The 24,254-nt window shown below is 30.4% G+C and overlaps 2 protein-coding genes across 7 annotated transcripts; one reads left to right on the top strand and one right to left on the bottom strand.

The window, feature by feature from the left end:
- Positions 1-1,103: 1,103 nt before the first annotated feature.
- Pi3K21B (phosphatidylinositol 3-kinase regulatory subunit alpha) lies at positions 1,104-11,802 on the top strand. 4 transcript variants are annotated; one of them, XM_088195031.1, is made up of 5 exons: positions 1,104-1,335; positions 3,979-4,051; positions 4,386-4,495; positions 4,574-5,272; positions 9,124-11,802. In XM_088195031.1, exons 3-5 carry the CDS (start codon positions 4,428-4,430, stop codon positions 9,560-9,562), a joined length of 1,206 nt encoding a protein of 401 aa, XP_088051157.1. In that variant the 5' UTR covers positions 1,104-1,335; positions 3,979-4,051; positions 4,386-4,427; the 3' UTR covers positions 9,563-11,802. The 4 variants fall into 4 exon arrangements, with proteins under 4 accessions (XP_088051157.1, XP_088051159.1, XP_088051158.1 ...); XM_088195033.1 differs by having other exon boundaries at positions 1,130-1,335; positions 4,389-4,495; XM_088195032.1 differs by having other exon boundaries at positions 1,154-1,348.
- A 3,885-nt stretch (positions 11,803-15,687) lies between these two features.
- Positions 15,688-22,781, bottom strand: Sfmbt (Scm-related gene containing four mbt domains). Of its 3 annotated transcripts, none has more exons than XM_088194331.1 (6): positions 22,637-22,781; positions 21,843-22,028; positions 18,515-19,980; positions 16,465-16,693; positions 16,155-16,402; positions 15,688-16,033 (listed from the first exon to the last, which is right to left on the bottom strand). In XM_088194331.1, the coding sequence occupies exons 2-6, from the start codon at positions 21,973-21,975 to the stop codon at positions 15,725-15,727; spliced, it is 2,385 nt and encodes a 794-aa protein (XP_088050457.1). In that variant the 5' UTR covers positions 21,976-22,028; positions 22,637-22,781; the 3' UTR covers positions 15,688-15,724. The 3 variants fall into 3 exon arrangements, with proteins under 3 accessions (XP_088050457.1, XP_088050456.1, XP_088050458.1); XM_088194330.1 differs by having other exon boundaries at positions 22,671-22,781; XM_088194332.1 differs by lacking the exon at positions 21,843-22,028.
- Positions 22,782-24,254: the final 1,473 nt, after the last annotated feature.

Raw genomic sequence — 24,254 nt, 5'->3', positions numbered from 1 at the left:
AACCATCACGCCAGTGCTACCAGATTGTCGCCAAGTTTTGGCCATAATGAAATATACAGAAATATATATACATATAAATATAAATAAGCCCCAACACCACAATTGCCTTTTTTTAATTGTATAATAATGCCGCTGAATGCCGATATAACGCAAATAAGTTTCAGAGTGATAGTAACTGTGCAAATAATTTAAAATATGTCACAAAAAAGACCGACCAAATAAATTTACACTAAATTTAGGATTTTCGAAATGCAACATATAGAAACTCTTAAGTTAACAAATATAAAAACATCAACCGTTAGATAAAATACAGAAATAGGGCAATTTTAGCCCATTAGAAGTTTTTTAAATTTTGTTTTTATTCAATTTACGATGAGACACCGCTAAGGCTTTGCTTTTCGGTTGACCGAAGCATGCGCCATCGGAGACTGAGTAAACTTCGGAGCTTTATCAACATGAGCTCGAGAACACTTTCGATATAAGGAGATAAAGATAATCTAAGGGCGCATATAAGACGAGCACTGCCCTTTTATACTGTTCCATGTTCTACTAGAGTGGGGTGCAAGAATCACCAAATACCAGTTTATCCGTCTTATATATATAAAAATATTACTTTATTTGGTTCATTTTATATTTTATACAACTAGGCTCGAAATGTATATTATTAAAGCAGAAGAGTAAACATAAAATTGAAACATTGCTTGCATAATATAATAAAACGCATTTTTATTTAGAAAATACAAATATATAATGATTAAATAAATAATATGATATCAAAAAGAGGAAAAAAATGATTTGTTTTTTATTTTTTATTTCCCTCATTAAATAAAGGAAGAAGTAAATTGAAGGAAGAAAGGAAGAAATATCGATAGTCTGGTAAATAGCATTATGCCAAGGAACTTGGAAATAAAATATTAGTCACTGTATGAATAAAATAAAATATTATTTTAGTGTTCGATATTACCCCCGTTCAATATGTTTTTAACAATTGCTTAATATTTAACCACACGGTTAAACGATTAGCTAGATAAAGCTTGTTAACGCTAACAATGAAAGTTATTTTGTCGATTTTGTAGCTCGAGAATATCGGAAACAAGGTGTCTAGTCCCGATGCTGTCAATTGGATTCCAGTGTGGCCATACGAGCGCCCGCCACAAAGCATCGCCGGACGCCGGCTGAAGAGCCGCTAGAGGAGCGCGCGCCGGGGGGCGCCCCCTCACCCCTCGCCTGTGAGACTGAGACGCCGCCCCTGAGGGTCGACGACTCGTTCGCCGCCCGCCGCCTTCTTCCCGTTCGCCGGCAGAGCGGTCACAGTGTTCGCCGCATCCGCCGCAGGTGCGCTTCCGGAGTAAGCCCCTCCCCGCCGAACGACCTCGACCTCGCTTTTTAGCATGCTTTGACCGCTCCGATACTTCATAACCTCAATACCCCGAATGGACCCTACCGGCGAAGCCTCGACCCGAACCTCCAATCCTCTTCTTCCTCTTCCTCTTTTTCTCTCATTCTCGTATTCCTTCTTCCTCTTCTTTTTTGTTCATTCTCCACTTGCGACCCGATACCGATACGCGAGCTGGATCACGTACGTCGAGAGGATCGGCCTCGATCGCTAAAATAGATTCTCAATTTGAAACATTGTCAAACGATAAAAAATTAACCAAATTTTAAGGTTATTTCTGATAAATTTATAAACAATTAACTCTCTTGTATTTTAAAGCTAGAGAAATTAAATATCACATTATTTAATTCATTTCTTGATTAGATAATCAAAAAAAAAAATTATCAATAAAATTGTGTTGCTAATAATATTTATTGTCTTAAATATGGCTAACTACATTTAAATTTAAAGTCTAATATTAAAAGGTTTGCAATGGGTTTTAATAGTGATTTTACTTTTTTAATTCAATATTTTGAACAAATTCTATCAATAAATTTTAATTCAAATGCATGTAAATTTATCATATTATTTTATTGATGATGAAATATTATTGAAATTTAACCCAAGATGAAATAACAAATTTGATATTGTCCACTTATAAAAAATATAAAATAAAAATTCTAAAATTAATGTTTATCAAATCAAATAGGTGTGAAATATTTCGCATTAACTCGTTAATTATGAGGTATTTCCTTAGCAGATAATTAAGAATTAAAATATTATTACTATTACTTTTATTGCGTTATGAAGTATAGAATATATTTTCAAAAATATGAAATTAAAATTTCAAATCTCATAATATTTTTTCATTAAATAAGAAATTCTATGAGATGCCTACTTTTTGATTTCCGAAATTTATGTATATCCAATCAAATAGTCTAAACATTATGCATTATTTAATAATTCGTTTTTTAAATAAAATACCATTCTTAATTATTTATATTTCTTAATTAAGAATTAAATGAAAACTGAAATATGAATTCATGCATTTTTAATTTTAAGTGGCTTATAAAGTATAATGAAATATTTAAATCTAACCCTAAGTTAAATTCAAATTCATGAAACACGTGAAAAATCGTTTTTTTTTAAGTTTCGATAGATCACTTTTTAAAAAAGGAAACGGCAGGATACGGGATATCTCAAATGTCCAACTTTTTCAAAAAGCTGCTGTTCCCATTGTAATGACAATTTTTACGTCATAGTGAGTGATTGATTCATTATTATGTAATAATAGTATATTTCGTTTGATAAAACTTAAAATAATCAATGCTTATTAAATTAATTAAATTTAATAAACAGCCTTTTATTTTAAGTATTTGTTTAATTATAATACTAAAATCATAGGTAAAATATATTAATGCTCCAAAAAATGCAGACCCTATTGTTTGACGTTTTATTTTTTTACTCTACTGAACATCCGGTTTCTGGTATATTAATATTTTATTTTGGACAGCCTATATCTATGAATAATATAGAAGTTATACTCAAAGAACAAGCTATTGAAACTCATTATTTTTATTTCTTTTTTCTGTGTAATACATTTTTTATAATGTATAATTTCACAGTTTTACAATTAAAAATTTCTTTTAAATTATACATTATTTATTTAATCATATGCTATTTCCATATTTGTAAGCCACTGTTGCTAAGCAGACAGTATTATGCTCCTAACTAATGTTTATGTTTTAACCATTACTCATTAATTCAACAAGGATATGAGTAACTTAGTCATTCAAATAATGCCACTGTTGCATTAGATAAGAGCTTGCCATTAAAATGTATTCAACTTACATATATACATGTTTCTATAATTTAAGAAATAAATATGTGCACTAAAACAACTCAGTCAGCTATTTATAACTTCTAAGAAACGGTTTAACTTTTGCCGTTGCCAGCTGATTCAATAGAAACATTGATTATACAAACGTCTCGTTTTATTTACTTTTCAAATATTACTATCTTCTTAACAACATTTCAAACATTACCATTATTATTATATTAGTTGAAATTAAAATTTATTATTTTTCATTGCACTACATTTAGTAAAATGGGAAAAAAACTACAGTTTATATGATTAATAACAAAATATCATCTTATTACAGGAAATTCTTTATTTATATATCATAAAATCATCAAATGTGAAATACGATATGTAAAATGATATTCAATTTTTTTTATTCTGAATATGATACATTGATACTCGATGGTTTAATGATGAACTACTACTTCATTTAGAAAACAGTATGTTAATAGAAATTAATTATAATAATGATTTCCTTAAACTATAATTTTAACTCACATATGTATAATAATTTTCTAACTGTATACTTAACATTAATCTTAATGATACGTTAAAAACAATTTGAGCTTATGTCACTGTTATGTGTAATTAGAAAATAATCAGACGTATAGTTGTTTTAACAAAAGTTAATTGATTGCAATTGTTATTTAAAACTATACTTATGACCAGGTGTAATAATACAATTAGAATGAATCATTGTATGTTAGTAACAAATTAAACTTATTAAGATTATGTTTTACAGGTGCTTCGTTAGATAGATAGCTGACCAGTTTTCCAATTGTAGTTGGACATAGTCGGTCTTATGAAAGTAATAGGTAAATATATCATATATAATTATTCAAAGCCTGTCTGGAAATTATTGAATCAAGACAATGGGATCACTATAAAGTCCTCTTTTGGGATTAGCATAATATGCTTCGCCACGCTCTCTCTCTTAATCATTTTTATACTTTCTGCGTATCACTATAAAAGTTTAAGGCAAAACATGATGCAGATTCAATAGCGTATAATTTTGATTTAAATTGTCAAGTTATATCAAGGCTATGTAATTGGTTATAGTGATATTAAAGTAGTTCAGTATTTCCCAGACAGTATAATAAATTATATACAAGATTCATACTCGATTCATCACAATATTTTATATTTCAGCAGATTGTCTTTATGACCTTATAACTACATACAGTTGAGATAATGATCGAGAATCTCAATTATTGCAACGACCTTAACAGTGCCCCGTGGTATTGGGGTACCATCACTAGGTATGCATGCACTATATAAATATATAATATATTTTTATCATGATTTTTAAAAAATAATACATAATTTATAACCTGCAGGGACGAAGTTAACGAAAAACTTCAAGACTCTTGTGATGGCACGTACCTCGTACGCGACGCGTCCAACAAAGGCACCGGATATACGTTGACAGTGCGTAAGAGCGGCGCCAATAAGCTCATCAAGATATGTTATCAAAAAGGCAGGTACGGTTTTTGCGAACCGTACACGTTCGATTCCGTCGTTGAGTTGGTAGAATACTACCAAAAAGTCTCATTATCCACCTGTAACACGAGCTTAGATGTTAAGTTGTTATATCCATTGTCGAGAGGCCATGAGGACGAACTAGCCAATTCCCAAGATTTAAATAGCCTGATACTAAAATTTAAAGAAATACAGAAGCGACACACAGAAAAGAGTAAAGCGTACAACGAGCTTTTGAAAAGGAATCAGTTAGTAGAATCAGATATCAAACACAAAAAGCTGGCGCTGGACGCTTTCCAGAAGGCGATCATTCTCTTTAAAGAGCAGATAGAGCTACATAAAAAGTATCAAAAGGAGGCGCAGCCACACGAGAAGTCTAACTTGATTGAAAATTGTGATATGTTAATTAACCGTAAGGATGGTCTTGTAAAGTGTCATCAAGATTTAGCAGCTTCTTTAAATCAACGAGTCGAGCAATCGAAATCTATAGAAAGAGACATAACGTCTTCGAAACCTGACATTAGCGATATTTGCCAGAAGTTACAGCAGTACATGTCGTAAGTATTGATTTATTATTATCACGTTTTTTGATTGATGATTTGTTATTAATTTGGATTGGTTTAGTTTTTAAACGTTCTAATTGCACAGTAGAGCATGTCCAAAAATAAAACAGTAAAAATCTGTTAATTTGAAACCCAGGAGAATGAAATTTCGTATTACAAATTTCAAAATGTATTCAAAGATAATATTTGACACGATTAAGTTCATTTTTAATTCGAGTTTTAATTCATAGTTAAATATTATAAATAGATATCTTTGTTTGAGAAACTATTATTTTATTATATATTTATTTTATTTATATATTTTAAATATATAATCAAGTATAAGTACCCTTCACTATCTATATGTCGATATATTACTTAATAAAAAAATATATATGCTAAAACAAATTAAAACGGCTCATTTAAAATGTATCCGATTCTTTCCTCAATTCTTGCCAAAGTAGCAAAAGCCCATATATTGTATTTCGGCAACTAAATGTGCTAGATTTAACGAGGTTTTACTGTAATGAATAAATATCCCACTTATGAAGTGTGACACGTGTATTAAATATGTTACCATTGCAGTCCAAAGGTATTATGTCATGCCCAATATATTTTTTATATTCTGGAGCCTTTTTGAGTGACTTGATAATAAATTTTCCAGTATTTTATTTCGTTAGTTACTCAAGGATACTTCTATTAACATATTACGGTAAAAATATTTGGTAATTCCCAACCATTTTACTTGAAAATTCGTCATAAAATCTGTTAATCCATCGATTGATTTTGGAAACAGTTTTTTGACTGCCATCCGCTCGTGGAGTACTTGACTATTGTCAAAGCCTAGAAGTGCGAATTTTTATCTATGGTTCTCAATCTAAAAAGTTTTGTTTTTAAATTTACGTACATATATTATTTTATAGTATTGGACTGAATTAGGTTAACATCTACTGAACAAATTTTTTTTCTTATTGAATCCTCTACGGTCTAATTTATTTAATCACATAAATTAAGCTTCCTACTTATTTATATATAATTTATTTATGGTATACTCTGTACCCGTTCTAGATGTTGGAACCACTACCTAAAAAAAACCAAGAATGCAATGACAAAAGATAGAATATCTTTTTGAATATTAATGGTGATTCAACGTCAGTTTCTGAACTATTTTTAGAAAAAAAAACAAATTTAACCCTTTGGCCGCACTCAAACAATTTCTATACAACATTCGTGCGCAGCGCTGTTTTTAATGATTTAAAAAATGAGTTTTTTCTACATAAACTTATCCTGTTACTTCATAAAATAAAACGAACGTGTTCATTTATATCCAAAGATATTTTTCAATTCATAAATGTTAGAAACGTGCCGAATATTCGGTGCAAATTGTAAAAACCGCCATACAAAATTCAGGAATTTAAGGGGCACTCCATATAATTCTATGATAAATCGATGACAGCGCCGCGGTGGCGAGTATTGGAAACAGCAATAATTATTTGAAAATTATTTAATTTTAGTATATTGTTACGTGGGCCTATGTGAGGCTATTTCATCGAAGCCTTGAGAAATAAAACGCGCGCGAATTGTGTTTACTCGGCGTCCATTACTAAGGAGCGATAGCGCTGCCCCCCCTGAGAAGGGTGGCCAAAGCACAGTCACGAGGTCTCCTCTAGCACCTCTCAATATTCACCCCTCAGAATGCAATAATATCTATAAATGTTTTTAAGCAAACCTCAAAGATATCGTTAGATAAAGGTTTTAATAAACTGTTGAAGCAATTTTCATCCTTAAAATATATTAAACAACTGTGATCTAAGTTCAAAAGTACATGAAGGATAGGTCCGTAATCTGCACCTGGGACTTATTTGACATGACAGCTGGAGCCGTCAAGCGCGGTGAAAGGGTTAAGGATATCTCTTTCTTATTAATCGAAAATTTGAAGTATTTTATTAATTACGAAAAATAATATCAATTAAATGGCTTTCTCTGGACCTTTTACAGCAGCCTTTTGATGTAATTTTCAATGATTTTCGCACATTTTTGACAGTTTCTCGGCTATAACTTGGTGGATGAACGCGTGTGATTATTTACAGTGCTGCCAACATAAAAAACTCGAATTGAATCACCTGTATTTAGTTAACTGTCAAGAGACCCAAATATTTTTAATCAAGCGTAGAACGAGATCATGTTATGCCTTTTTGTCATTGCTTATGCATGCACACGCAAATAATAAATATATTATTAATATATGACAATTGATTCGTCAGCAACAACTTCACGATTCGGAATTTAACCCTTTCCGGTCCACAAAAAAAAATTAAGTTTTCTACCAGGTCCACAAAAGATTTAGAGAATTACAAGGTAAAACAATACATCTAGTTTTTTTTTTTTAATAAAACTATATTTATGTTTACAATTTTTTTTTTTGAAGGTAAGGATAATGCTCTAATTATTACATTTTATACACATCCAAAGTATGATATCGGTGAAAACATTCACCGATGCAAAGGCCGGGCTTTCTCTCACAAGTTACACAAATGTATCGCGTTTCTTTCCTACTCCCAGGATTTTTTTTGTTGGAGCATACCAGGCAATCTTTATGCTTCCCTTGAAGGTTGAGGTATAAGAAATGACCCTTTTTGTCCAGTCTTTGCTCCCTATCGCCTAAATATAAAAACAGGAAGTAATAATCTTGATCGAAATTCGGAATCGTTATCACTGCTGCTCAAGGCTCTGTAGACTCGTGGTATTGTACGACTATTTATTTCTTTACTAGAATTAGAACTCCAAGCACTCGGGGGGAACAGATGGTCCAGGATCAGTTATAGATAATCTTCTTCTTCGGTTTTGTTTGTTTTATTACCACAGAAACGTCTTCATTTTCACTTTCAACAAATAGTTCAGTCACTGTTCACTTCATTAATATATTCTTCATCACTTCTTTCAAACTCTATGTTATCGCGTTTTTTTTGTAATTCTAGGCATTTTTGAGGGGTTCGAACTATTAGAATAATAGTACAATTATAAGTATCGGTAATAATAATTATCAAATTGTTTTCACGTGGATGGGTCGAGCGTAACTGATCCGAGTGACGAGTACCAATCTAGCCACTAAAACAAACCTTTTGTATCCTTCTCAGGTAGAAAGTTATACATTCAAATGCTCATAAAAACCATTCAATCCTCATCCCAGTATACCGCTACACTAAATACAAGTGAGAAAAAAATATGTTTGCTTGTATTTTGACAATAAACTGATGAAGAAAAAATGTCGAATGACATTCGACATAGGACTCACTGGAATAAAGTCGATGTCGAATGACATTCGACATAGGACCGGAAAGGGTTAATGCTCTGAAAAATATTGTCCAAATGTTGAGTTGAATTAAAAACGGTAATTTAATTGATTTAGAGAAAATATATACATAAGTTTAAAAACAAAACTTTTTAGATTGAGAACCATGGATAACAATTCACAATATCAGGTACTCGACAAGCGGCTGGCACAGATTGGTCAAATAATTGTTTGCAAAATTCATCAATGGATTAACAGATTTTATGACATATTTTAGTAATTTGACAATTCCAGGTAAAATATTTGGGATTACCATATCTTAAATTAATATTAATAGAAGTATCCCCAAGTATCTAATAAAATAAAATACTGGAAATTTTATTATCAAGTCATTTAAAGCGGCTTTAGAAAATAAAAAATATGTGACAGAAGCATTTGGACTTCTAAGGTTAATCAATAATTTAATACATTAAGTATCAGATATATGATATAGAATCAGTTTTATACTAAATTGTCAAACTAATTAGCAATAAGTCAAGAGAATGATTACTAATTCTTTGCATATGTATTTTAGATGGCTGAAGAAACGTGGACTACTCGATGTACAGATACACAGTCTGTTGAACGAAGATTACGGTGAGGAGGAGCCCGAGGAAAATTTACCGCATCAGAACGAAGCTCTATGGCTTTGCGACAAAGGGTATGACCGCGAAAAAGCCGAAAGGCTGCTCAGACACCGACCGACGGGTACTTTCCTCGTGCGGCCTAATAGCACTGGCCAACACGCCCTGTCCATCATCTGCAATGACAACATTTACCATTGCATCATAAACGAAACGAAACGGGGCTATGGTTTCGCCGAACCTTACAACATATACAAGTCTCTAAAGACCCTGGTGCTACATTATGCTCTCAATTCGTTAGAAGTACACAATGACTCGCTTCAGACGACTCTGCTGCATCCGATTTTTCACAAAGCGAGCCAACAAATGCTGCGCGACACCGCCGCATGATGAACTGATGTCAATTTTATTTAGAATTTTATTTTTAAGTCCATGTTGTTCTGATTTACAAATTGAATAATGATATAAAAACGTTATGTTTGTCGATGTGCAATTATATATTAAAAATTATAATGTTTACGATGATGATTATGATGAGATGTATGTGTGATTGGATATTCGGACTATAGACAGTAAATTACTGTTTATAAGTGTTATACGTTTTGAATGGCCATATATGAGCGGTATAAAAGCAAAAACTGATCAATTTATGAATGACTGTTATTAGAATGCGTTAATAGTGGAGCTATTCTTAATTCCAGCAATCATTGCCATCAAATAACTTAATGTTTAAAATTATTTTACCGTGGGCAATGTTATGGAGATGCTGATCAAGTGTTTATCCTGTCATTATTTTCAAACTGATCATTTTTAAAGCATATATGATATAATATTTTTATACCAAATCTGCGAGGTTTTTTTCAGTAGCTGCTCTAATAGCGATCTAGTTTTTATTTTTAATGTTAACATTAAAACATATTTATTACTATAAGTAGTTTCATTAGAAGAAAATTTATGGATTTGGGCTGTGAAGAGATGTCGATCCAAATGCCTGTGGTTATATAATAATTTATTTAACAAACCACAAAATGACACTGCCATTCATGCAGGATGGCTTTAAAAGGAGACTGTCGTCTTATTAATGTGGTATTATTTAGACTACATACTCATTATTTTATTCTATAAAAGATACATAAAGCATATTATCATTCATATATATCCTATTTGATGGGCACTATGATTAATAACAATTCAATCTGTGGGTGTGGTATAAAAATGTATTGAATATTCTATTTTTTTACTCTGATGTCTTTGCTTTTAAGCCCCTCATATTTTTTATTAATAGTTAGTATAAATAATATATCCAACTAGGCCTTTCAAGCGTCGATTTCTACGTGATCTGGTATTAATGCAAATATATTTACATTTGTTTTGCAATTACTCAATCGGTGTTTATTCAGTTTATATTTATTTTGTGCGAATCTAAACATTTCAGACATTATTTGCTTTGATGTGTAACCTTTATATAAATGCGTGTAATGCAGTATTACCGTCAACTTGTACTGTACAGTATGTGCCATTACTGTGATAAAATACCAGCATGTGTGATTTTTTACGCGTGTGCGCGTAAAATGCCACTTGATTTCCTCGCTTATATGTATATACGTATGTACGTATATATCCAGAACAACATGGAAGTACCAATATTGTGATAATAAAAATATTTTGTAAATAAACTCACCCTATAGTTATTATAACGAAACGCTTATTATTTTGTAGAGTCGTTTATAAAATATATATACATATATATGAAGAAGATAAATTGATATGTGAAACATCTCAGTAGCACATAATACAATTCTGATTATCATTCCGTTCACGTAGAGACATAATACTCATTTCTGCAATAACTTTCGTCTTTAGTCGTCTTTTGTACAATTTATTCAATAATGACAAAAATTACAAAAAAATATGTGATTATATAGAGGGGCGGCACAAAATATACTGGTTGTTTTAATTAATATTAAACTTGTGTTCATAAGATTCGAATTAAATTTGCAGGCAAAAAAGTTCAAAGATTCTTTATAAAGTATCTTTTGGGCCACCCTCTACGTGCGTATATGTGCCGGTAAACTTTCTATTTGTTTGTGAGTACGTTTTAAAGTTAAGTCGTGTCAAACACGCTATGTTTGTTTATTATTTCGATCTTATTGTATAAAATTAAAATAGAATCGACTGAGAAAGTTTACTCTTATATATGCGTATATCGGTGTTTAACAAAAATGTATATCATAATAAATGTTCTGGTTAATGATACAGTGTGAATTGTAGAAGTGCTCAAGTATTTATATATATATATGTTTATATGAATATTGTCGATGATGGAAATATTCTGGATCTCTGTTTATTAATGTACTTTAGGTTTCAAGTTATTTTTTTATAAGATGTTTATGACCTAATCTTTAAATTAGATTACTTCATAGGTTTTAAACGGAAAGCTTCTTGTACAGTGTCATTCGGATTTTTTTAATTTGCAATACATTAAATAATTCAAATATATAATATGATATTTGAAATAAATTTATTCTTTTCTCATTTGTTATCAATCAAGATTAATTTATTGGTTCATTATTAAGTAGTTAGATAGATATGCATTGAGTTTATAATAAAGTTACTTTTATAAATTATAATAGATGTGTTTTATTATGTGTATATATTTAAATGTTTAACATGACAATGGACAAATGTCCCTAAAAATGATGCCATAAAATTTTATAATATATCATATTTCTTAAATCGCAAACCTCTCCTTGTTCTATCATCCCGTATCTTATTTTGGCTTAAAAGCTTTTATATTTAAGTTGTATATTTCTTTTCTTTAATGTTTTAAATTGTTTTTTTATTTGTATCAATTTTATTTTAAAGTTAACACATGTATACTTTTGTAATCAATTTTTATTTAATAAAATTTAAATTGAAAAATGTTTGCATACCTTTTCAAAATTACCCAATAAGTATTGGATTTAGGGAAAATCTGAAAAAATGAGATGACAAAAAAATCGTTTTTTATTATAAAAAATGATACATCTTATAAATTATAATACTTGAATTATATTGTCATTTATGATTCGCTAACAGTGGTTGATCTACTACAAAATAATAGCAGTGTGGCCACTTTTTTTTTTCAAAATCTTTGAAAACAAACTGCATCATTATATATTGAATTTTTTTTCAAAATAAAAAAAAAATTAAAGTGTAGATCTACCATTAAAATTAAATTGTAATCATCCAAATACACTATTATCGATTCTAAACACTAAACACAAAGATAAAATAAAATCTTCCCTACGGTGACAATAATCGATTCATTATGCACAGTCAATAATATAATTTAATATTTTCCAAATTTTGATACTTGTATTAATTTAAATATAAATTTTATTTTATTAAATGAACGCATATATATGCTTTTACTATAGCGACATAACTTTATTATGTGAACGAAAGATACAAGTGTAGCTTCCTACTGACTGTACATATCGGACAGAATCAACTGTTTTGAAAATAGTCAACGTATATTTGCCACGCTACAGGTGTAGATAAAATCTAACTAATAATATTTTTTTAAATTGTGTCACGGGTTAAAATTTAAAAAAAATATTATGGCTTTAAAATAATTATAATCTAATTCTGATACTTTTACATAGCTTTAATGGCTCGCTGACTAGTCGAAAGTTGCGGATCCGAAACCAAACACAGCTAAGACACCAGTAAATAAAATTATTACTTAACATCTACTTCATACCCAGGAGGATAACATCCACGTTATATCACATGTACATTTTTAAATTTTATTTAATATCATATTAACACAAAGAAATATTTGACATGCAGATTTGTATAATTTAAAATGAGTTTTGAGATAATTACGTAAATCGATGGCCCCTAAGTATATGTAGTTAACTATATTTTTGGTGACCTCTTAATTATTTTCATGATATTGAAAACATACATATATTTAACCCTTTGCACTCGTAATCGTTTTTGTACTAGGTACGTTGCCAGCTCGGGAAAAATTAAAAATGTTAAATTCTTTTTAAAAATGAAAATTATGTATGTAGAGCATAAATGTTAATAAACTAATGCCAAAAACGAAGAAATCAGAACTAATACTTGCATTTCTCTAAATTACATTTTAATTTTTTTGTTCTCTTAAGTACCATTGGTTGACAATCCATAACAATAAATAAACACAATAGGTCAACGACCCATTTTAAAATATTTATGGGACCAAAAAATGTTTTAACCATAAACAAATAAATATAAATAAATAACAAAGACATGCCGCTCAGTTTTAGATATATCTACCTGCGAACGAAGAAAGCTTACATCGCTTGCAGAAATACAAAATTATACCGTTTTACAACAATTAAAAAATCTGATGTTAGGTATATTTAAAAAAAATAAATTACGCCTCAGCGAAGGTCAAATGAAACGTTGCAGTTAGTGTCATATTATTTTATGTCTTAATTAAAAATAGACAAAACTTTTAATGTGTAGCTTTATGGTACATATTTGTTTGTGATTTTATATATTTGAGCTAATAATGCTTAAATAGCATATTTTTATATAAAAATAAACAAAGTGATGTCTCCGACGCGTGTCTACCGAAGGACTATCACCAACTATTGCCTTTGGGAGAAAGCTACGGCACATTGCCTTTAAATTTAATCATCAAAAAACCTTGACTTATCGCGATAAATGAGCTCTCCCTAGCTTGATTCAAGTAAAAATATTTTTTTGATATGATATGCTTCTTGAAACTCTTGTCTACAACACTGCAAAAACGCCATTCAAAACATACACAAGAAATACCCAAAACTCGACGTTATATTTTATTAATTGAAATGGTGCGCCTGACGACCCTACGAGTAATATAAAGCCATACGCTGGTGCGTCCCACGCACCTTACGAGCAGAAAGGGTTAATGTATTTTTGAGCAATAAAAGGACTCATTTACATAGGTTTACCATAGGGACAATCGAAATATTAGAACATGAAGTTTCATAAAACATTGGTACATATTCATATGTATATTCAGTTGGGTAATATATAAAATAATATATTTAATCATCACGTTTTTACTTGCTCAACTCCTTGGAAATTTACGAATACTGGTTATTTTCGATTAAATCTGTTTATTATTCGTAACTCTTCCACCAATTTTAAATTTATTAAAATATTTTCAATAGACTGAATTTAAATGAACTCTCATTGTTAATCCGCTAAATGAGCCACATGTATCACATTATTTCACTTGCTGAATACAAGCCATTCTAAAAACGTCGGGTTCTTGTCAAATAAATGTATGTCTCTTTGAAAGAAGACTGTCACAACTCTGAAATAGATTTTTTCTATTTTTTTTAATATAAATTAACTAAAAATGGTCAATATATTTATGTTGCCAAGATATAAAAATCGCTAAATGGCGTTTGTGGCGGTCCATGTTGAGTAAGAGCGTCACATGTTAGTTATATTGCATATATTATCCCAAAAAGGGATTAGTGCAATTTTTCTTGTCATGGATTCGAAAATTTAACTGTAGAAAAAAATATAATACCATCTCCAAGAAAAAGAGCTTTCACACATTGAGAAAGACAAGGAATGTTTTTAAGTGTAGTTGACATTTATGATTTTAAAATAAATGTTAGATTCAACTCATAAATATACAGTATGAGGCCGATAATAGCTATTCATTAATTGAATGGCATGTTCCTGAATATTTCTAATAATTTATCAATTAAATTATTTACTGCAAATATGTAAATCTAAGAATATAATTCTATGGACAACGGCTTTTACAAAGTCCAAGAGTGTAGGAATACTTTTCTTATTCAACAAAAAGTTCCATAATTGTATCATGATCTTTATAACAATTACTAGTTTTAGTTTATTTTAGTCAAAATAAATTAAAATTTTATTTTTTCATATTTTATATAAAAATAACAATTTTTTTCATAAAATATTTAAACAATTGTACAGAATTATAATTTATTATGTAGCTTAAAGTGCCTGCAAATCTCTCATTGTAATCTCAAATAAGATGTGGGTGTTTCAATAATAATGCAATTTTGAAATGCTTCTCTTGAAAAACTATTGGGTGCGATTTAACAGGGAATTATTTTAAGAGAAATGTGCATTTAAATAAATACTTTGTTCCATAAAATTAATTATTTGTGCATTTATGTAAGGTAAATCTTCGGAAAAGGATTCATTGCAGAGTTATTCATAAGATGTTCACTGTTCTGACCAATGCTCGCCGCACCTAATTCGCCTTAAGTAATGCACAAACAATTTATTTTATTTAACTATTATTTTATATATTACTCATTTAAATTGTCCACAAGACTATTACTTTTACGTTGTGACAGTATTTTTTCAAGCCGACGAACTTTACACAACTGCAATTAGAAAAACGTGATGACTTATTAAAAATACTCCACCCATGTGTTATTTTATATTAGACTTTTGGATTAGATCTTTTTTGTCAAATGGATGAAAATAAATTAAAAGTATGATTTTATCACAAAATATATTATGCACTATCAGTAATTACTTGAAAATTTTATTCCGACCGTGTACTGGTTTTAATTTACATTTGAGTTGTTGGATGAGATCATAGATTTTCAACGAAGGACCGACCTTCATTTGTAACAGTTCTATTATTTCGTCTTTTGTCAGATCTAACATTGTCTTGCCGGTGATGTGACAGAAGTTTGAGCAATACGGAGCACAATCGTTGATCATTAAAAACTCAGAGACGTCTTCCGTATCCCAAGCTTCAGGAGTGATCGACTCCATCATTTTCATGTTGATTGTCGTGCCGACTAAACGAGGTATTACATTCTTTTCGCGAATTTCCTAAAACAGTAAAATTATTGCATGAAAACATTACATAAAAAATAATACACAATAATATTGAACAGTGCATGTCTTGTTTGGGCAATTAATATTTCCAATAAAATTAATTTTAAAAAACTACCTCTGTTTTTGAGCTCTCTTCTTTATTCTCAGTATTCTCAGTATTGAAATCCAATGAATCCATAAACGCATTAGTTTCAGGCCAATCCATGTGATTCTCTAATTCGGTGAGATTCTTCAATTGAGATTCTAGTGACTGTTCTGCTTCATTTTTGGAATCGTTGCGGCATTGAAAATTGTCTTCTTCACTTCTAAGATCATCCGGTGGTTCATAGCTGTTTTCGATATTCTTAACCTCGTATGCTACCACTGAAGAACATACAAGAAATTAATAATCGATATGATGAAGAAATATATCAAATCTGATTTACCAGGTGCGCGTTGCGGAATTTTTGGTTGTTCGTTGGATATTTTATTATTATTTTTCCTCTTGCGTCCTTTCTTTTTGGGCTGAACTTGAGAAGGTGGTTTTATAAACGAAGCCAGCTTCGGTCCTTCTAATTTGTGTCCTACCGCTTGACACCAGCCTACTGGATAAATATCCATACTTTCGCAATCCAACCATTGATCGTATTCATCTCCCCAACCATTAAAATGTATCTAAAAAAACAATTATTTAAAAATACATAGAAATATATATATAAGTAAAAAATATATTATTTTTTTATTTTTTATAAATCTCCCATTGCGACATTGCAGGCATTAGCCCAATACGTTACAACGGGGTAAACATAATCAAAGACTACTAAGTAGTGAGATTCCAGACTGAAATCAAAGTTTATAAATCAGTGACATGTATTTTATTAAGTATAAACTATTATTACAGCTTACAATGATTGGAAAAATCTAATCTGTGAAGATCGAGTGAAATTATAATTACATAATAATCACTAATTCCGATCCCCGACACGATAGAAATAAAAAAGCATTAGGGTCCATTTGCAGGGACGCCGTTTTAGCTTTTTTCAGGGGGAGGCAAATGTTGACAAGTCAGTGGTTGTTTTTTTAATATTTCTATTTCTTTAGTATTTCATTAAATGACATGCATTTTTCTGGCCAAATTCAAGGTGGTCCCTGATTAGAATCCACGTCAAAAGCAATAAAATCGTGCCATCGCAGTGGAAACACTTGGTTATTTGGAAAAGTTTTTCTATTTTGCACTTTAAATCATGTTGCACTTGTATCTCTCAAATAAGACAACAAACTTTAAATTCTTGTTGGAAAGCAATTTGGGCCGAATGTGTTGCAGTCAATGAAACCAACCAAACATCAACAATTTCAACTGAAATAATTTTTTTATCGCATGAAATTGGTGGGGAAAGTTTTGAAACATTTACCAACTTGAAGATAATGTCATGAATGACATTGATATCATTGGTATAACTCTTGATACTGTCGAAGAACAAGAAAACGAAAGTGAATCGGAAGAAGATGAAGCTCCAGTCACCTCACTGCAAGTGTAATTCAAGAAGGTCTTCAACTTTACAGTAAATTGGCAAACCATTTCATTGAAAAAGATGATAATTCTGAACGAGCATTTAAGTTTCAACGCAAGCTTCAGAATTGCATTTCTGGATATCAGGAATTATACAAAAAAATTAGCAAAGCCATCGCAAAGTTTAATCACTGATTATATTGTCAAAGTGAAAAAATTAAACATGCGAAGTTGAGGCTAATTTTATTTGTGAAGAATCATTATCTTCAGGACATAGATATGATCTCTTCTAGTGACGAAAGTGATTTCGAACCAGTTCGCAAATTATGCCAAACACTCATATAGCGATGATAATTCTAAAGAAAAAAATGTGGAAAAAGATCAAAATTTTCTATAAAAATTTTATATATAAATTTAGTAAGTAAGGATTATATTTTTCTGAAATTTAATAAGCTTTTTTATGCGATTTTTGGTAAATTTTAACTCATTGATTTAGTTTTATGCAGTTTTGGAAAATTATGAACATTTCCTTTATTTTTATGTGTCTAGTCTTTTTTTATGCGCTTTCCTGTGAAACGTATATACCGCATAAAAAGAGACCTGAGTGTACTTTCGATCTTCCGAGAAAGTATGCTTATTTTCAAACATCTGGCACGAACATATTCAGAAAGGTTTCTTATCTGAGTGTCTTCTTTTATTACTTAAGCAAAAATAAAGGAAGTTTGAGAGTTAAAATTTTGTAAACATTTTTTTGTCATTTCCAGACCCGTATTAAAACCTTCCAAAAAGTATTAATTTGATCTCATTTCATAACAGCAGTGCTTTGAACTTGAATCTAACAGAAAGGGTTTGAATTGGAATTTATTTTAATTTATTATTCTTTCTTTATCAATAACGATTCATGAGATATCAGCATCCAAAAAGTATCTATATTATTATTATTCAGGTTTCATTAGTATTATAATTTTGATTTTTCATAAAATTACCTTGAGTAATCTGCCTATAACGCTGGCCACAGTAGCGACGCAAATCAATCTCGATTCCATTAGATCAGTACACTCCAATCTCATTCCAACTTTGAAGCCGTGAGTGGTATTATCGTACGATGAAATGATATTCGTCGGTGGAGGGACTTGCCCTGGAGATACAGTCACAGGAATGTTACGTTCGTTACAAAAACCGATGGGAAATATACACGGCGAATATTTATGATAGCAGAACCAATCAGGTCCCCTGTCGTCTGATGGATAACAATCGATTCGGAGCATTAGGTATCCATGAAATAGAACTTTCATAACTGTCGCGACGCAGATAGACGACAGATTTAAAGGATCAATCGCTTCCAGTTTCATGCCTTCGACGAAAACAGGATCAAAGCCAATGTTGTGTGGATCCTTTTGAGTATAATATTTAAACATGTTCGCCGTAGTGTCGTCCGGATGAGATATGTTTTGGTCTAATCGTTCCAGGTAATCGCTCGAAGCGCTTATCAGATGGCCTACTTTTCGGGCCCATCCCACCGGATGAATCAACGGACAGTCTTCGTGGCACCAAAATCCTATATCATCAGCCAGACTATCGAAATATTTAACATGAAGTCTCTTCCCGACAATTTCCACAACTTTAGCGACTTTAACTTCGGACAACCTCTCTTTATTAACGACTTCGATGATGTGGTTGAGGCGGAAACGCGATTTTAAGTTGCCGTAGAATTTTTCGTAGAAGTCTACCGGTAAAGTTTTAGCACACGTTAACTGTAAAACTAAGAAACTCTTCCAGTCGGAATGTTTATTTTTTATGCTGTCCGGAGGATTGAGCGGTTTTCCTCTCAAGGCACCCCATCCGACCGGATGTACGTCGGGATGCATAAGATTGATCCAGAAGTCTTGCGATTCGTCATTTCCGAATCCTTCGTATCTCACCAAGCCCATATATCCCTTAAGCTTTAAAATGGTGCCAACCCAATCATAGCCGTCTAAGCCGTTTCCTTTGCAGTCTCTGTTTTTAATCTCAACCTTTGTACTGCACATATCAGTGTTCCACGTACTGGAAGATGGGGCATGGCGAAACAACTCAACGGGAGCCGCTGTAAAATCGCTCCCTGTCAATTCGTTTGTCCAATCGTATGAGTTAGACGATTTATGTGCAATTGGCTCCAATAATTTGTCTATAACGGGTTGCAACATTCCTGGCAATTGGGGAAACGGTTCCATGGGAATCATTCCCACCAAATGTTCGGTGTTGTCCATTATTTTAAACCTATAATTGATGTTTTTCTTTTTGTAGTTGTAAATCTCATCGTCGGTTTTGTTATCCATTTGACTCATATTGTAATGTTTGCCTGGATTAATTACACCCGTGTAAGTTCTCACACAAGTTAAACTGCAAAAACTTCTCTGTTTTGTATAGAAAGCATGCTTAACGCCTATGGCACCGCAATTCAAGCAAACAGCTGTAAGAAATAAAACAAAATTTATACATTATTTCGATTAACATGATAATATAATAAGTGCTTATAATTAAAAATAAATATAGAAAAAGCAATATATCATACAAAAATAATATAAATAAAAAGTACGATTAATAAATTTAAACTCTCTGATGTAAAATATGGGTTTGGTAAATTAAAACCAGTTCTATCGTCTGTTCCAAACTTCGTATCTAATTTTGTTATAAAATATGGTGAAGACTTCTTGAATCTTTATAGTTTTTTGAAAAATTCTGTATTCCCAGATGTGTAGAAATGCACAAAAATGTCTACTATTCAAAAGACAGATAAAACGATTCTAAATAACCAAAGACTTACATTGTGAGCAATGGCTGAATTATTCAACATAATTATATATTTAACACAGTAACCACTTTCTCGTTTTTAAAAATTATAGGTTTAGATGTACATGTTCTAATCTCACACATTGCATTCACAAATGAAGTGATTATATCTCATGAAATGAATACTCAAATAAATGTAATATATACATAATTTGAGAAAGCTTTAATTAAAGTAGTTTAGGAAGACATAAATACAGTCATTGTTCACTTCAACCTTTTTATTAAATGCTTTTGATTTGCATATTCAAATCCATTAGAGTAATAACTGATTCTTCATCTCTACAACATGATTTAGATATATTATAGATAAACTATATATAACATTTTCTATAAAGCTAGAATCTTCATTCTAGAGTATTCTTCTCAAAATTCAGTAATTTGAATTTTAACGCAAATAAATCAGTAAAAGAGAATCCCAATATATATTGCAGAACTTGTTTTATGGGTTAGATCAGTCACATGCATTGCAATCTCGCACACATTAAACAAACTGTTTAAACTTTGGCGAGAGCAATTCGATTGCTTATTGAAGTATCTGCAGAGAGATTTTAACGTTTCATACAGAGAGTTGGAGAACTTTGTAATCGGACTTTGTAATGGATTTTAAATTGTTTCATTTATATCGTACATTTTTTTGTGAAGTTATTTTAACAAATATATCTGTTTTTCTTTGTTTGTATATATAATAAAAAAATTAATTATAGCAGGGCTTATTAACGTCTAGCTTTTAGACTCCTCTACTGTTTGAGAAATTATTAAAAAATTTACGGCACAGTATGAAAATTTTTAATTGAATTTCATAGAATCGCTTTATATAAGTCCACATTATGATAATATATGTGAACTGCCTGCTTTCTGCATAGCTACATAGATCATACAAAAAGTTTTTAGATAATTTTGATTAACAAAACTTATTAAGTACTCCCAAATAAATATCTTTTGTGAACCTACAAAATGATCTATAAATATGATACAATTGTCTTATCTGGACAGAAATAGTTTTTTTTATTCGCTTTAAGGGATAAAACAGCATAAGTGCTGGTGCTTTGTTGTGAAGCAATAATTATTTTTAATTCATCAGTTGACACTGCACACTTAATATAATTAATTTCCTTGTCTTCTTCTCATTTTTGTTGACCATATTTTAAAAGAATAAAACTGACGACTGCCGTTTAGCGTATGGATCATTTTATAGATCGAAGATTTGTTACTAATGACAATATTTAATATGTAATTGAATGTCTAGGATAGAAATAAATCCTTCACATAATTGAGAACAAAGTTAGCATTTTGAAAATCTTAAAACTTGCCGCATGATCTATGTATTAGCAAATTAATCTAAGAATGTATCGATTTCGTCATCACGGAGTATGAGAAGCATTACCGTGTGCGACTAGTAATACATACTTAGAACAACCAGAATGTATATATGCTCGATTTTTTATATACAAAGGACATTAAAACGGATTTGTTGAATCTTACCTATTCCGTCTTTATTGATGGGAATAACAGAGAGATCAGTCCCTCTGTGATAAGCAATGGGAGACTTGAGCACCAAATCCGGATGCTCCACGGGTATTATCTTTTTGTAATTATAGAAACTCGGCGAGTTCATACTGTGTAGATAACCATTCCAACAATCTAATTTGTTTGAAACTTGTTTGAAACCTAAATAGAAAAATTAATGTACCGTATAAATACTTTTTTACAGAAACAATAAATAAATTAAAACAATGCAAATAATAATAAACTATACATCAATAATAAATAATAACAGGAGATTGTACCATCGAAATACGTCATAAAGCTCTTTTAATTTGTTTAAATTAAGTTGTTCGTAACATAAAAACTATAATTTAGTATTTAAACACAAAAATACATTATTTAGTTAAAGACATATGATTAAAACAATCAAATTGTTTGTATGACATATAATCAATTAGCTGATTCAAATGTATCAATTAATTATTTGTATATATTTTTGATTAGTATTTTATTTTTATTTATCTGTAGACTAAAAATCAACGCCATGACCCAAAATACTTATAAACGTTTTTTCCTTCTTATAATATGATGAACTGTATAAATTTTAAAGCATCAATGCAATAAGGTAGGTTATTATGTTCCGAATAAATCTAATGAAGCAGTTTTATAAAGTATAACATGAAACGTACGACATCATCGTCAGAATCCGAAATAATATGGTCCACATCGGGCTAATATGCAAAAAAAAAAATAACTGTGCGAAACGAAGATTGTGATCAAAAAGTGCAAACCTTGGCGAAGACGAGCCGCTGGGATGATACCTACGATTTTTAGGTGTGTACAAAAAGATGGTGTAAGGAACACCGGCCCAAGACATGTAAACAAGAACTACGAGCAAATGTCTGCCAAAGGACGCCGACGCGTGCTTCTAGTACCAACAAAGCTAAGTTAGCGCACAGATGCTAAGGTAGCTCATTTAAAAATATATTGAATTTTAAAAAATAAACATTTTAAAATATTAATTGTAGATAAAAACTATTTGCAAATATTGTATTATTGTTAACGCAAAATAATTATTAATTAAAAGTTTTAATTTGTATAATGATATATCTTTCAAATAAACATAAAAATTAGTCAAATGAATAAACATATATGAGATAAAATAGTCGTAAACTTGTATAGTTTACCACTAGTATAAAAATTGCGTAAAATGTTTTATTATAGTTTTGAAGATTATACTTAAATTTAAAAAAATATTTTGTCATATATAATATGTTATTTCTAACAGTTTTTGTGGACCCGTTAGCCAGTTTGAATTATCATTTTAGTATAATTTCACAATCGGTTTCAATTAAACATGATAAGCCTAACCTTATATTTATTTATTATATCTTCATTGTACCTGGCCTGAGCCAAGAATTTAAATGGTAAAAAATAGTTGAAAAAATTACAATTTATAGAAGTACACAACTATGAAGCAATAACGATGACGTTTAAGTAGAATATCAAATTATAATTAAACGCAAGCAAAGAAAATCTGTAAAAGATAATTTCGCTGAATTGGTGTAAATATACAATAATTATATGGATGTTAAATACAAAGCAATGCATTAAGTAAATTGGGATACTATTTTCATCTACAATATTTTACGGTTAAATTGAGCATCTTACATATAATTATGTTAGTCGCCTAATTGTGACCACTGTATTTTTTTATTTAAAGGTACAATTTGCAAGAATAATATTAATGTGAAACAACATAAATCCCAAAAATAGAATATCTATCTATGAGTAAATAATCTATCTATGAATAAAATTTTTTGCTACTCTGGCAAATCTACACTAAACATCAATTTATGAAGAGGAAAAAATTTAAATCTTTGCGACTAATCAATCATCGATATTTTGCTGTTAAAGAAAAACAGTTTATTGATAAATACTACAATTTTTGGTTATAAATTTTGCTACATCGAAATACAATTTTCCTCATTGCGCCAATATTAAATTAAATGTGTTTTTATAAACCATGTATTGTGACGAAAGCTTAAGGAAAAAATCATGAAATTAAAAAAAAACGGGAAAAAAGATAAAATTTTGATAAATTATCTTCCTATTATCCTATTATCATCATTTAGTAAAATGTATGAAAAAGTAATCTTATTGCGTTTAAAATAATTACTGGGTAGTTAAATCATAAATTAACAATTTTATATTTACGTGCCTTCAGCGTTTTGTAATTAAGCACATTGCCGTCAATTTTATTATGAAAAAAGTACAGGATTATTAATTAATGCTAGTCATAAAAAATATATTCGGCAACGCTTAACACCACGGAATTGCATATAAATTACTAAAAATAAAACCTCTGATTATCTTATTCACACAATACGCTCATACCTATTTATATGT

This window comes from Plectrocnemia conspersa, unplaced genomic scaffold, assembly GCF_051122295.1.
Source record: "Plectrocnemia conspersa isolate PC_06_02 unplaced genomic scaffold, ASM5112229v1 ptg000010l, whole genome shotgun sequence".
NCBI classification, from domain to species: Eukaryota; Metazoa; Arthropoda; class Insecta; order Trichoptera; family Polycentropodidae; genus Plectrocnemia; species Plectrocnemia conspersa.
This window is presented reverse-complemented; position numbering and strand designations above follow the sequence as displayed.

Bases quoted from the DNA above. Each gene is read 5' to 3' on its own strand.
- Pi3K21B (XM_088195031.1), top strand. From the start codon at position 4,428: ATGATCGAGAATCTCAATTATTGCAACGACCTTAACAGTGCCCCGTGG. The intron at 4,496-4,573 runs GTATGCATGCAC...TATAACCTGCAG, and splicing joins TATTGGGGTACCATCACTAG to GGACGAAGTTAACGAAAAAC. The intron at 5,273-9,123 runs GTAAGTATTGAT...TATGTATTTTAG, and splicing joins AAGTTACAGCAGTACATGTC to ATGGCTGAAGAAACGTGGAC.
- Sfmbt (XM_088194330.1), bottom strand. From the start codon at position 22,722: ATGTCTTGGGCCGGTGTTCCTTACACCATCTTTTTGTACACACCTAAA. The intron at 19,981-21,842 runs GTAAGATTCAAC...TATTTCTTACAG, and splicing joins CATCAATAAAGACGGAATAG to CTGTTTGCTTGAATTGCGGT. The intron at 16,403-16,464 runs GTAAATCAGATT...TATGTTCTTCAG, and splicing joins AATTCCGCAACGCGCACCTG to TGGTAGCATACGAGGTTAAG.